Genomic DNA, 15,447 nt, shown 5'->3' with positions numbered 1-15,447 from the left:
TAATCTGCCAGGAAGCACCTGTGTTATGGAGGTTTGATGGAAACTGCCACTAATTGACTCATATGCCATAATTGAAGTTCTGAAGTACTGATGACTCTTTATTCTGGAATTATTATGCACATTGGTTGGGGAATTACTGTGGACTCTAACTTTATATAGATGTTTTGGTTTATGACCAAGCCCTTTTATTTAACCATTTGACCTCTGGAAGATGACCAGGCCATTTTTTGCAAAACAGCACTGCGTTATTTGTGTGGTCATGCAACACTGTACCCAAATAAAATGTGTGTCATTTTTTCCCCACAAATAGAGCTTTCTTTTGGTGGTATTTGATCACCTCTGCGTTTTTAAATTTTTGCACTATAAACAAAAAAAAAGTCAATTTTGAAAAAAACAAAACATTTTTTTTGTACTTTGTTATTAAACCCATCCAATAAAAAAAATGAAATCAAATTTCTTCATAAATTTAGGCCAATATGTATTCTGCTACATATTTGTCTTAAATCACAATAAGTATATAATGATTGGTTATAGTGTTTACAAACTATGGGATATTTGTACTTATTTATTTTTATCAGTAATGGCAGCGATCGGCTACTTATAGCTGGACTGCGACCTTGTGGCAGACGTTCTGACACTTGCCACTTTTGACACTTTTTGGGGACTAGTGACACTAATACAGTGATCAGTACTAAAAATATGTACTGTCACTGTACTAATGACACTGGCTGGAAAGGGGTTATACATCTGGGGCGAAAAAGGGTTAACTGTGTGCCTAGCCAGTGCTTTACTATACTGTATGAGGTGCTTTTACTAGGGGAGGAGATGGAATGTATTCATTGCTTTGGAGGGACATGAATTCCATCCCTTCCCTCCTGTCAGAATGCCAATCTGCCTTGTTTGCGTTGGCAGATTGCAGTTCTGTCTCTCTGCCTAACAATCCATAGGTGGGTGAGGAAATTGGGTACCATGCATCCGCTGTTTGGCTTCCGCTGTGTGTAATCACAGTGGAAGCGAGCTGGCGGCGCACATGCGTGCCTCCTACCTGGAAGTGTCGGATCACTTATATATACATGATCTGGCGCACAGGTGCCACCCTGTAGCAGTAAAACTGCTATAGGGTGGACCTAAAGGGGTTAAAAAACAACAAACCTGCTCTGTGCAATGGTTTTGCACAGAGCAGCCTCAGTCCTCTCTTCCCGGGTCCCCCCGTCAGCGATCTAGGCTCCCCGCCCACCGCTGAGTGTCCCTATAGCAAGCTGTCCTTAGATACACAGAGCACAGGTCGGCCCCATTCCCTCCTCACTGGCTGTGATTGAGAGCAGAGAATGCATTAAGTTAAGAAAACCTTCAGCCTTTAGAACCACTTTAAAAAGTCCTAAAACCTGTAATTTATTTATTTATTTATTTATGGTACTTATATAGCGCCATCAATTTACGCAGCGCTTTACATATACATTGTACATTCACATCAGTCCCTACCCTCAAGGAGCTTACAATCTAAGGTCCCTAACTCACATTCATACATACTAGGGACAATTTAGACAGGATCTAATTAACCTACCAGCATGTCTTTGGAGTGTGGGAGGAAACCGGAGTACCCGGAGGAAACCCATGCAGGCACAGGGAGAACATGCAAACCCCAAGCAGGTAGTGTCATGGTTGGGATTCGAACCAGTGACCCTTCTTACTGCTAGGTGAGAGTGCTACCACTACACCACTGTGCTGCCCATTGATACGTCCGAAAGCAATGTTAGGTAATGGTGGTATGGTTTGGAGTCTTGTGGTTGGAGGGGAAGATGCAGGAGGAAGAGACAAGTATAAGGAAGGTGTAAGTGGCAGCGGCTCTGTCTAAGTGGTGTAGTTGTATGCCAATTACAAAGGCATGGAGCACTATGTCGACTCAGAGGCGAGGTCATCCATCTCATGTTTCCCTTCAAGTAGGGGAACTGCAGTTGGGCACATAATGTGTTGTAATATGTAAGTTTGAATATCATCCAACCTAACCATGTAAAAACGCAAGGAGTCATGTTGTCGTTACTAATATGGATCAACTCTTCCATTTCTGCTATGTAATCTATGCAACAAAACCAGCCTTTTACGTCTGGCATGTTTCTGAAATCTAGGGATGATGGTTTGCGTGGTGTTAAATAGGTGGAAAGGAAGGGAGTGCTTGTATGCTGTGGATGGTTGGATGCGCGGTGTAATAGGAAAATGAGGATGTGGCCAGAGATTTTGCCAGTCAGTCAATGTACTTGGTACTGAATTGGTAGGCTTTGTGGCACCTGTAAAGGAGACCATTGGGGTATTTTTTGTATCTTTTGTGATGCTGTATAGTTAATGCAAAGTAAGAAACCTGTGCACTGTTTTAAAGAGTGTAAGTGCGAGAAGGGAAGATTTAGTCCACCAGGAGTTAAGAAAATCAGCAGACATACCCAGTGGGAATTCAGGATAAATCTTATTGTAAATTGTTGTGTTCTTTTTTTTGTAAGTTATATATAAAGTTATTAATCATTTTAATGATTATGTAGACCAAGGAATGTGAATGTAGGACATCTATAGATATTCTTCTAAAATGTGAAAAAAAGAACAGAACTTTTTTTTGTGGTATAGTTTGAATAAAAACTCAAACATCCAGAAACCTGTGAATGTATTATAGGAGCTCATTTGTTTCATGAACAACTACAGTGACACCTACAGACCACTAAACTTCATTGTTTAATAATTTATTAAGGAGTACCATCCACTCATTTGAAGTTTTCCTAAGCATTTTTAAATACGTTTTTTATGTATTTGAACTGCTTTGCTTTAGTTAAGATATATTTGCACAATTATAGGTTTCTTCTAGGTGTTGTAAAGGAAGTGTATGAGATTATGCAGGCTAGAATTTGACATTTTTCGCTTTTCCTTTTCACTGTTTTGTTCTGCTTGGTAGACAATAAAATGATTATCTCTCCATCGACTTAACCATAGCATGTTTGCTTTTTGCTTAGATTTGGGAATATTTGGGTTTATTAGTGCAAATTGAGCACAATAATGTACACTTGCCATCCTGATAGGAATAAGTTATTTTTAGACTGCAATCACATGTGAGTGACTTGGAAATGCATTCCTTGTTTCCATGCTTGTGGTGCCATTATTTCTTAATGGCACCCCAGACGCAGGTAGCAGTAGCATGTTTTCTGTGCAACAAAATGCACGTCACCAAACACGATTGGCTTAGTGCCTAAAATTGGTATGTGAGCTGCTTTGGTGTGTTTGTAGCACAACAGGCAGCCCATTCAAGTAAATGTCTTGTCATGCAAAAAACGTGCAATGCACCGCTGCGCTCAAATGTGAATGTAGCCTTAAAATTGTTTTGGGTAAATGTTACTAAAGTGGAAGTAAAACCTCCATGGAAACGTCTTCCATATTAAAGTGCAGCATACATACATATTATCCATTGTCGAAACATTCCCCTTACTGAATTTTCACCATGTTGTAAGCAGCTAAAACATATCTGCGTGTGCCCAGTATGTCCTGCATTCCCGGCATCTTTGCTATGCCAGGGTCTGCTAAGTACTTGCTTGTATAACAGCCTCTAGCTATTCTTCATCTGTGATTAGTAAAAGGAGAAATGAAGTAAGTATGTGTCTGCTAACAGCCACAATGGTTGCAGTTATAGTGCTAGGAGTAGTACAGCCGACAGTATTGGACAGTAAGCAGAGATACACATTGCTGTATTCACCATTTGTAAAAAGGCTGTAGCACAAGTACAAAGTCCTTGTAAGATTAAATAAAAAGTCAAAGGTGATAAACCAGCCCGTGAATGGAGGGAACTATGTCATATAAATCACATCAGATGTGAAAAGTGACCACAGGTACTCCAAGCCGCTCACCTTAAAGTGATTATAAAGTCTTGTTTTTTTGTTTTTTTTTATAAAAATGACAAACATGTTATACTTACCTGCTCTGTGTAGTGGTTTTGCACAAAGCGGCCCAGATCCTCCTCTTCTCGGGTCCCTCTTCGGTGCTCCTGGCACCCGAGCCGAGTCACAGCTTCCTTGTGTGCTTTCAGACATGGAGCTGCGGCCCGCCCCCTTTCTATTCTCATTGGCTGGTTGGCTTTAATCGACAGGAGCGGGAGCCAATGGCACTGCGCTGCTGTCTCAGCCAATGAGGAGGGGAGCCCTGTATGGCTGAGTCAGTCCTACAACATCGCTGGAGCTAGAGGGACCTCAGGTAAGTATTAGGGGGCGCTGGGCAGGCTGCTGCACACTGAAGGCTTTTTATCTTAATGCATAGAATGCATTAGGATAAAAAAACCTTCCAACCTATTAGATTGTAAGCTCTTCTAAGCAGGGCCCTCTTAATCCTCTTGTATTTTATTGTATTATAACTGTATTGTCTCCCTTTTATATTGTAAAGCGCTGCGTAAACTGTTGGCGCTATATAAATCCTGAATAATAACTTTACCACCCACTTTTAAATAAATGACCCCTGAGCTAACAGGATGGTCAAATATCACTTGTGTTACCAGATGTAACGCAGGGTGTAGCTAGCCACACATTCAGATTAACAGTTCCTGAGATCAATCCAGTTGGTGGTTATATACAAATAAACAGAAGAAAATAGTGCTCTCTGTTTTACGATTATTAAAATACCTGGAAGAAGAAATCAGAAGATAGCTGCGGGTTTTTTGGTGTTTTTTTGGCCCAAAACAGGTATGTAGCTTAGGATTTTGACTTTACTCTGACTTTGCTGTATACCTTTTGTAGATCTCTGACTCTGAGACAGACAACTAGCATGTTCTGGATCGGTCAGCAGTGACAGCTTTTGTATTTCTCTAAGTGCAGGTGTCCTTTAAGATAAGCTTCTTGCCACATGCCTGGAATTTACAAAAACTGCAGCTGCTGTGCAAATAACCACAATTGTCACAGTTGAAAATTAAAGCTAGAAGGTTGAATTGGTTGTCATGTACAGCCGCTCCAGTCTTAGTATATTCCCTTCGTTGATGGTCTGTGTTTAGAGCGACAGAGAGACAGCCCTATTCAGAGAAGAAAGTGGTATTAATATTACCTCTTTAGAATACATACAAATATAGATTGTTTGATATGTTGATGTGTAATATGTAGAGAAAGTTTACCAAACCAACTGAAAACTCTAACAAAAAAAACAGAGCAACCATCTAAGCACAGAATGCAGTAGCCCATAAGAACCGATCCGAGTTCACGTTGCTTAAACCAGACCAATACTAAATGTACTTTGGTTGCTGTGTTATACTTTGTGAGTATTGCTTTGCTCTTTGCATGTTTTATTGGAAACGTACGTCAGCTTGTGTTCTGTCACACCCTCTACACTTTTTAAGCTGCTATGTGCATAAGGCCAGAGATGCACAGTTCCAATTTGCATCATACTTAATTTGGTTGGATGTTGGGCACAAGGCAAAGGAATATTTAAAGCCCAACTCATGTTAGTTTCATTATTCTCACAATTTAAAAGCCATTGAACAAAGCCTATTTCATTTTTATCATTTGTGGCATGTCTTATCGCATGTCTACCCTCAGTATGTCCTCATCAGACCATAGGATAACCACCTCCAGCACCTCTGAAGATTTTCCTCCCAGCATCCATCATAGTAGAAAGCTTGGCTGCCTGGCTATGATGTCACAGTCATTGTAAAGTAGAATTTCAGAGGAATTAAAATATATAGTTTTAGAATTTTATGATGTGGGCAGAGGGGGTTATTAAAGAAAAGTTAGTTTGTTCCTGAAGTACAACTTTAAACGATCATCTAGATCTGTATACCTGATCATATTCCTTAAAAAAAAAAAATGGTTGCACCCATGCTTTGCATAAAATTTAGGTTGGATCGTACACACTAAAGTGTTTCCATCCGTGCCAAATCGTGCAGATGGACAAATCCCTCCTGCTGGCTATTGTTTTCTCACAAGATGGTTCCAGCAGCTGTCAGAATAGTGGACCAGTGCTTGCATCTGATTTAATGCAAATGCTGTTTGACCAACTACTTTCCACAGCCAGGTGGTACCAACAGGGGCACCACTGACTCAACTTTTGGCTTATTGTAGCGTGGCTCACCCGCAATTCAAACTGCATATAGGAGTCTTATTTTTATTTTTTTCTCCAACATGCAATTGAGATTCCAGTCACGTATTTCCAGTCAGCCTGTGTATACTTTCTATATATCTTTTGCAGTTATTTTAGTACTTGTTTATATACATATTGACAGGGGAACTCTGTCCAGCTTCTCAACCCTAACCCCTACAGTGCAATTGTTCCTCTCAGCAGGAAGCCATTCTTTCATGCTAAAGAACTGTGGTCATTACCTTGCTCCTTTATCTTTTATAGTTAAGTGGTCAGTGTTTGAAAGCTGTGATGTTTTTGTCTCCACAGGACACACATGCAGGACCTTCAAGAGGTCACACAGGATTTGCACTATGAAAACTTCCGCTCTGAGAGATTAAAACGTACTGGCAAGTAAGTACATATGGAGCTTTCTTTTTATGTTTGAAGTTCATTGCTAGTCACAGCATTGTGTTAAATATGTACCTTTTAATTTTTTTTTTATTTTTTTTGCATTAGGCCTGTTGAAGAGGAAGTGCTAGACAAGGACATGATTTTACAGCAAAAGGAGGCTGAGGTAAGCAATTACAGGAAAGTACAATCACATCTGGAAAACCAATGGTAAATGTAGCACCTAGGTTACCCCCGCGGTACACGGTCTTATCTGCTCCTGGCTATTGGTTTTTTGGAATTGAGTATACCTAGGTTCCCTGCTATGTTTAATTTTTGCTCTCTTCAGGTTTTATCAAGTCAAGTTTATCTGCAACCCAGTGATCTAAATCCCTGATTATTCAGAAACGATTTATGCTGCTGGTACACCCTTACCACTGCTTACACAATCCATGACATTCAAAACTGTATTTCTGAAAGAAGAACTTTGCATACTATTGACTGATTGGAAAAAGATTGCAGCCTGCCACAGTGCCCTGCTGCAAGTAATTATTTTAAATGTATATAAAACTGATCTCCACACACATAGCTAAATACACATTTAAAATATTTTTATGCTAACCGCTTTACCTTCCAAATGAATGAAATTATCCCTGCTCAGTACACCGGACATTCTCTCTTCATGTTGATGTTGATAATTATACAATAAATATATAAGACAGAAGGACATGTTTACTGTCTTGAGCGGTCTGATCGAGGAAAAAGGAAGTTAATAATCTTCCGTCTTCCACCGGATTCTCTCTTCACTCCCCGATTCCCCACCTCTGAGCTGGTGATTCGGGGAGGGTGAATTCTGACACGGATTGCCAATGAAGTGCTGAGATCACAGCTTCATAAACTAGCCGGTTCTGTGTCAGTCAGTGACAGCTTCTCTGTGTGTGGAGATGATCAGCGGACCCTCATGATCATCTCTGTTTCATGACCTGTTAATGAACCTAGATCACCACTGTTCACAGTTTCATAAACGGACACTTTAGTCTTGTACTCAGATTTTCCATACTAGATCACATAGACAGGTCAGCCAGATCACTTTTCACAACTGCAGTTAAAGTTCACCCAAAAGCTAACCATACACACGATCCGAAAATCGTACGAAAAATACCGCTTTCGACTGATCGTACGATAATCAGATAGTTTGCACAGAGGTTTTGAGAGCCGATCACAACAGTTCATCCGATATTATCCGTTCGGACAAGCACGAAAATTTTTCTTGTACAATACCAGATAATACGTTTTTTGTTTCGTCCGTACAGTTGTCGTTTGAAAATACAATACAAATACATTATAACACATGACATCACTTCTGATTTTTTTATTCTGTCATACAATAATCTTCGTAACTTTAGTAAACTCTTCATGTTCGATATGCGACTAGCATGCAAAAAAAAAAAAAAAAACGGACCATCTGTCTGATTTTCGGATCGTTTGTACAGGGCTTAAGCCCGCCATACACAGAGCTAATTTCTTTTCTGCAACTACGCAATTCCCCATAAACACAGTGTTGATGCGAGAATCCCTCCTTCCAGGCCATTGTCTTCTCCCCACAGTGATTATCTCTAGCGGCTATAACAGTCACTTGCGATAATTGTAAGCAAAATACAGCAGGCTGGTTGTTCCCAAGTTGATCGATCGATCAACTTGGTACATTCAGCCGATCGATCAACTTGGTACATTCAGCCTGCCTGTTAATGGTTCAAATGCTTCAGCAGGAACCGGCCGAGATTTGAACAGTGTATGGCCGAAACCTACTAGCAGCCACATGCTAAAACAAATCTATCTAGCCCTGTAAAGAAGAAATCACTATACATACCTTTTCTGAAGCCGATTTTCTCCTACAGGAAGCTAATGGATAAATTCACATATTTTATTTTAATCACGAAAAGGATTTTTTATAAAGTAAATGCTGTAAACTACTTGAGTAGTAGTGAGAAATTAACATCCTGCACTCACACCTCAGATCAGCCCCATTTCCTGCATCTCCACACTTCAGATCAGCCCCAATTCCTGGAACTCTACACTTCAGATCAGATCAGCCCCAATTCATGCACCTTTACTCAGATCACTGTTTCCCCTGCTCATCTGTCCCACCACTGTAACCCCCTGCTCATCTGTCCCACCACTGTAACCCCCTGCTCATCTGTCCCACCACTGCAACCCCCTGCAAATCTGCCCTGCCACTGTAGCACCCTGCACATCTGCCCTGCCTCTGTACCCCCTGCACATCTGCCCTGCCTCTGTACCCTCTGCACATCTGCCCCACCTCTGTACCCCCTACTCATCTGTTCCACCACTGTAACCCCTGCTCTTCTGTCCCACCACTGTAACCCCCTGCTCTTCTGTCCCACCACTGTAACCCCCTGCTCACTTGCCCCACCAATGTTCCCCCTTTCTCATCTGCCCCACCACTGTACCTCCCTGTACATCTGCTCCACCGCCTCACCCCCATGCTCTTCTGTCTCACCACTAAACCATCTTCTCATCTGTCCTAACACTGAACTTATCTGCTCATCTGCTCCACCACTGTAACACCCTTTCTCATCTGCCCCACCACTGTACCCCTTGCACATCTGTCCCACCTCTGTTCCCCCTGCTCATCTGTCCCACCAATGTACCTCCTTTCTTCTCTTCCCCACCACTGTACCCCCCTGTATATCTGCCCCACCTCTCTACCCCCTGCTCTTCTGCCCAGCCTCTGTAACCCCCTGCTCATCTGTCCCACCAATGCACCTCGTTTCACATCTGCCCCACCGCTGTACCCCCCTGCTCTTTTGTACCAATGCTGAACCCCCTTCTCATCTGCCCCAACACTGAACCCCCCTGCTCATCTTTCCCACCACTGTAACCCCCTTCTTGTCTGGCCCAACACTGAACACCCCCCTCCTTGCTCATCTGTCCCACCGCTGAACCCCCTTCTCATCTGCCCCAACACTGAACCCCTTCCTGCTCATCTGCCCCATCACTGTATTCCCCTGCTTTTCTGTCCCACTACTGTACCTCCTACACATCTGCCCCACCAATATACCCCTTTTCTCATCTGCCCCACCACTGTACGTCCCTGCACATCTGCTCCACTGACGTATCCTCATGCTCTTCTGTCTCACTACTGAATCACCTTCTCATCTGTCCTAACACTGATCCCATCTGCTCATCTGCCCCATCACTGTAACCCGCTTTTTCATCTGCCCCACCAATGTACCTCCTGCACATCTGTCTCACCTCTGTTCCCCCTGCTCTTCTGCCCCACCTCTGTTCCCCCTGCTCTTCTGCCCCACCTCTGTTCCCCCTGCTCTTCGGCCCCACCTCTGTTCCCCCTGCTCTTCTACCCCACCTCTGTTCCCCCTGCTCATCTGTCCCACCAATACACCTCCTTTCACATCTGCCCCACTGCTCTACCCCCCTGCTTTTCTGTCCCACCACTGAACCGCCTTCACATCTGGCCCAACACTGAACCCCCTTTCACATCTGGCCCAACACTGAGCCCCCCTGCTCATCTGGCCCAACACTGAACCCCCATGCTCATCTGCCCCATCACTGTACCTCCCTGCACATCTGCCCCACCGCTGTACCTTCCTTCTCTTCTGTCCCACCTCTGAACCCCTTCTGTTCATTTTCCCCACCGCTGTACCCTCCTGCTCATCTGCTGTACCCTTTTCTCATCTATGATATGCAGAGTGGTGAAAGGAGGCAGAGATGAGACACATCTACCTGTCCTGGCACACTCATCCTGCTGATCCACCTCTCGCATCCAGCCCACGTGCTTGTATGTGATGTCACATACAAGCATCTGAAATGGATGTGCAATGATGAGCTCAGGTCTGGGGTATTTTCTGAAAGCAGTGGGCCTATGTGCAGGATCATAAGTTGGGCCCCCGCAGCACAGAAAAAGTGCAGCGCTCTGCGCCGCAGCAAAAGTTGGGTGTGATTTTCATTGCGCTGAATACTGGCTGTGGCTTAAAGGTACACAGAGTGAAGGGCAGGGGCGGATCCAGAGTCTAGTCTTGGGAGGGGCACTGCCAGAAAATAAGTTTTTTTTGTGGGCAATTTATCGAGGAAATGGCTGGTGTTGGCGCTTCAATTATCCCAGCACCATGGTTGTTATTTCTATTAATATATTGTAATATAAAATTTAATGGTTCAACTCACCATAATGCAGAATGAGTGGGAGCCCTGAGCGTGTCACTTGCCACCGTCGCCTGGCACACATTGTGGATTATCACTTGCCACGTCACCTGCCACATATTGCAGATTGTCACTTACCTGCCACCAGATGCGGATTGTCACCTGCCACCAGATGCGGATTGTCACCTGCCACATGTTGCGGATTGTCACTTGCCACGTCACTTGCCACACGTTGCAGATTGTCACTTGCCATGTTACTGGCCACACATTGCGGATTGTCACTTGCCATGTCACCTGCCACCAGATGCAGATTGTCACTTGCCACGTCACCGGCCACACATTGCGGATTGTCACTTGCCATGTCACCTGCCACCAGATGCGGATTGTCACTTGCCACGTCACCTGCCACACATTGTGGATTGTCACTTGCCTGCCACCAGATGCAGATTGTCACCTGCCACATGTTGCGGATTGTCACTTGCCACGTCGCCTGCCACCAGATGTGGATTGTCACTTGCCACGTCACCTGCCACACCTTGCACATTGTCACTTGCCACGTCACCTGCCACACATTGCAGATTGTCACATCACCTGCCACCAGATGCAGATTGTCACTTGCCACACATTGAGGATTGTCACTTGCCACGTCACCTGACACCTTGCGGATTGTCACATAGCTGCTAAGGTGGTGTTTTGCTTGCCTCCTTTAAGATCAGGCAGCAGAGAGATAATGTAATCTCTCTGCTGCCCACACTGCCTGTACATTGAGGGTAGAAGTTACTGCAGGGATGCGGGGCAGTGAGAGATGATGTCATCTCTCTGCTCCCCTGCACGCCGGCTCGCTGATTGGCCAGCCGCCCCCACTCACACCACCTAGCCTGCTCTCACACGCCCGAGCCGCCCGGTCCTCCCGCATCCGCTCGGGGAGCCGCCCGCTCCCTCATCCACTCGGGGAGCCACCTGCTCGGGGAGCCGCCCGATCCCTCATCCGCCCGCTCTTTCACCCGCCCGGCCCGCAACAAATTTCTCGGGGTGGAAATTGCCCCGTTGCCCCCCCCCGGATCCACCCCTGGTGCAGGGGTTCAGTAGTAAGTGACGGAAAGATTCAGGAAAAATTTCAGCAAAGTTCCCAGAAGCTCAACAGTAATTCCGCAAACTGTCACCTGATTGTGGTTTTCTCAATCATAGTGAAATTCACAGCACAGCAACACAGCAAGTAATTTTCCTCCAGATGGGGGATGGGGCTAGCAGCACTGTGATTGGCTTTAGCAGTAGCCAATGATAGTCCTCCTCCTGGAAACAGGGACCGCCCCCCCAGCAGAACTGCACCCCCAATTTCTTCCTCATCACAAAAGCTGACAATCGCAGCTACAGCAAAGTTAGAGAACCAAACAATGTTTTCCATCGTTTCCAACGTGTGGGGGCACAGTGCCTCCCCCTCAGTGCAGGTGTGGTGTGGGGAATTCTGAAATTGGAATGCATTAGTGTCTCACTGACACTTCCATGCGCTGCTCTGCTGATGGGGAGGGAGTCAAGTGCTGGCAAAAGAGACTTCGAGTGTCGGGGGTTGCCTACCCCTGCTTTAGATAAATTTATTAGGTGTGCTTTTAAATCTGTTTCAATACATTTTTATTGAAGTTAAAATACATGTGTACATTGTGACATTTTGTTTACAATGACTGTTTCAATGTTCTAGTAAAAGAGTTAGTTTTACTTAATTTCGAACATGTAAAAAATAAAAGAAGTAAATCATTCAGTAGTAGACAATCGCAAAACAACACGAGAAGACTGAAAAAAAAACCCCATAAAAATGTATTTTGTTTACATATCCAAAAAGAAGTGGGAAATGGTACAAACTTATTTAATCCCACCCCTCCTCCATAATTAACAATACATTATTCAGAGTCTTATCGCTATAAAGTTATACAATAATTAATCAAATATAATATACTAATTATCAATAATCTAACTACACAACCATACACATATATGCATACATACATGCAAATACATTCCCATTCAGGAGTATAATTGGACACATCGAAATCTGTTGGGGGTGGGAGTCATTTTCAGGAGAATCCACTATAAAAGATTAACTAATCAATATATCATCATGTATTACACTATCAAAACCATAGGATTTAGTATATCATACTATCAGTATTTAAAATTGTTGCTATCCAATTTTTAACGCATAAGCTCAGTGTGTTATCTCTCAGATGTTAAGGAGGGGGTCACACCACTGTGCTTAACCATTATAATCAGGTCACCATAGAAGCGGCTTAAAATGCATGAAACAAAGGGTTTTGAGTGCCGACGGAGAACTAGAGTTAGAAGAAGAGTAGGAAGAAAGGAGGGGCGTTAAGGTAGGAAAAAGAGGGGATGCCGGGGAACAAGCTCATTACCGTTGGTGTTCTAGACAATATCAGTCCAACGCTGTAAGCCAAGTTACAAAAGTAACAAGGATCTCTCAAAATCTTTTGGAAGATGACATTCTATCCACGGGACCAAACCTTTACAAATGTGAAAAAAAAAGTTCTATCATTGAGTATGGCTGCCATTTTTTCATGAATTAGGTACCACAACATTTTCGTTTCACCTGTGATATGGTTGGAATAGACTACTACCATGCTTTTGTCAATGTCTATTTTACCGCAGTAAAAAGAAACATCAGTAAGCCAATATGATTTCTGATGCAATCAGGTGGCTTTAGGTTTAGTAGGGCTTCTTTTGGAAAATTTTGGATGCCGATCCCTATTAAAGTACACTACTCAAAAAAATTGAAGGAACACTTTTTAATCAGAGCATAGCATCAAGTCAGTTAAACCTCTGGAATATCGATCTGCTCAGTTGAGTAGCAGAGGGGGTTGTTAATCAGTTTCAGCTGCTTTGGTGTTAATGAAATTAACAACAGGTGCACTAGATGGGCAACAATACGATGACCTCCAAAACAGGAACGGTTTTACAGGTGGAGGACACTGACATTTTTTTCCCTACTCATTTTTTCTGACTATTTCCTTTTTACTAGATTTGCTAGGGTCAGTGTCACTACTGGTAGCATCGGGTGATACCTGGACCCATAGAGGTTTCACGGACAGTCCAACTCTTCCAGGATGACACATCAATACATCCCATTGCCAGAAGGTTTGCTGTGTCTCCCAGCACAGTCTCAAGAGCATGGGGGAGATTCCAGGAGGCAGGCAGTTACTCTAGGAGAGCTGGACAGGGCAGTAGAAGGTCCTTAACCCATCAGCAGGACCGGTATTTGCTCCTTTGTGCAAGGAGGAACAGAATGAGCACTGCCAGAGCCCTACAAAATGACCTTCAGCAGGCCACTGGTGTGGCATTTTCCATTGAACACCAGAATTGACAGGTCTGTCACTGTCACCCTGTGCTTTTCACACATGAGAGCAGGTTCACCCTGAGCACATGGGACAGATGTGAAAGGGTCTGGAGAAGCCATGGAGAACGTTATGCTGCCTGTAACATCGTTCAGCATGACCAGTTCGGTGGGGGGGGTCAGTGATGGTCTGGAGAGCCATATGCATGGAGGAAGGCACAGACCTCTACAGCAGGGACAATGGCCTTGGACCTATTGTCAGACCCTGTGCTGGTGCAGTGGGTACTGGGTTCCTCCTGGTGCACGACAATGCCCGGCCTCTTGTGGCGAGAGTATGCAGCCAGTTCCTGGAGGATGAAGGAATTGATACCATTGAATGGCCCCCACGCTCGCCTGTCCTAAATCCAATAGAACACCTCTGGGACATTATGTTTCGGTCCATCCGATGCCGCCAGGTTGCACCTCAGTTTGTTCAGGAGCTCAGTGATGCCCTGGTCCAGATCTGGGAGGAAATACCCCAGGACACCCATCTGTCATCTCATTAGGGGCATGCCCCGTCGTTGTCAGGCATGCATACAAACACGTGGGGGCTATACAAACTACTGAGTACCATTTTGAGCTGCTGCGATGAAATTTCAGTAAAATGGACTAGCCTGCTGCATAATTTTTTCACTTTGATTATCAGGGGGGGCCTTTGAATTCAGCCCTCTGTAGGTTGATAATTTTAATTTCCATAAAATGATGTGGCATCCTTTCGTTCCTAACACATTACCCAGTCCATATCAGTATAGATATCCAGCATATTTTTCCCTATTGAGATTTGATGTGTTTTCAAAGTGTTCCTTTCATTTTTTTTTGAGCAGTGTATATACTAACTGATACATTTTAGTCCAAAATTTTTTTATTTTAGGGCACTTCCACCAAATGTGCATAAGGGTTCCTGGTAATTGGCATCCCCGAAAGCAACGGTCAGAGGTTTCAGGCCTAAATTTCGCCAAGTACTACTTCATTAGTCATTTGTAATTTGACTAATTTGCAACTGCACTTATAAAACAGAGCGCAGTGGTCTACCATATTTGTTTCTAGTTTTCCCAGTCCAGAACCCTCCTAGATAATTTTCCCATTTAGTAAAGCCCCGTACACATGGGCAGAATGTCAGGAGACATTTGCCGTTTCAAAAAAAACCTGGCCATTCTGCCCATGTGTATGCTGGTCTGTCTGACAGAAGTCAACCGTGCCTTCTGAAAAACCAGCAGCCGATCAACTTCTAGTCAGCGCTCTCAGCCAATTAAGTACACTTTATAATTTTAAGGAATGCATAACTGGAATAAGGGTGCTTTTATATCTCTGTGGAGACCAAAGTTAAAAACAAATTTCAGTTTATTTTTTAAGCAGTTACTTTCTTAGATTCCATTAGCAGCTTAGTGGATGATTTTACATGTTACCTAGAGTTTTTTTAATTACATCTTGGATCC

General features: G+C 43.7%; 1 protein-coding gene across 1 annotated transcript in view; it reads left to right on the top strand.

Moving 5' to 3' along the window:
* LOC141141270 (septin-2A) overlaps nucleotides 1-15,447 on the top strand; it is a gene marked incomplete in the record, with an annotated part of 193,089 nt that overhangs the window by 151,596 nt on the left and 26,046 nt on the right. The window contains 2 exon segments of the mRNA XM_073628949.1: nucleotides 6,394-6,477; nucleotides 6,583-6,640. Coding sequence (XP_073485050.1) covers nucleotides 6,394-6,477; nucleotides 6,583-6,640 — 142 coding nt within the window.

This window comes from Aquarana catesbeiana, linkage group LG01 (assembly GCF_042186555.1).
Source record: "Aquarana catesbeiana isolate 2022-GZ linkage group LG01, ASM4218655v1, whole genome shotgun sequence".
Taxonomy (NCBI): Eukaryota; Metazoa; Chordata; class Amphibia; order Anura; family Ranidae; genus Aquarana; species Aquarana catesbeiana.
The sequence above is the reverse complement of the archived record's forward strand: the minus strand, read 5'-3'. Positions and strand labels throughout refer to the sequence as shown.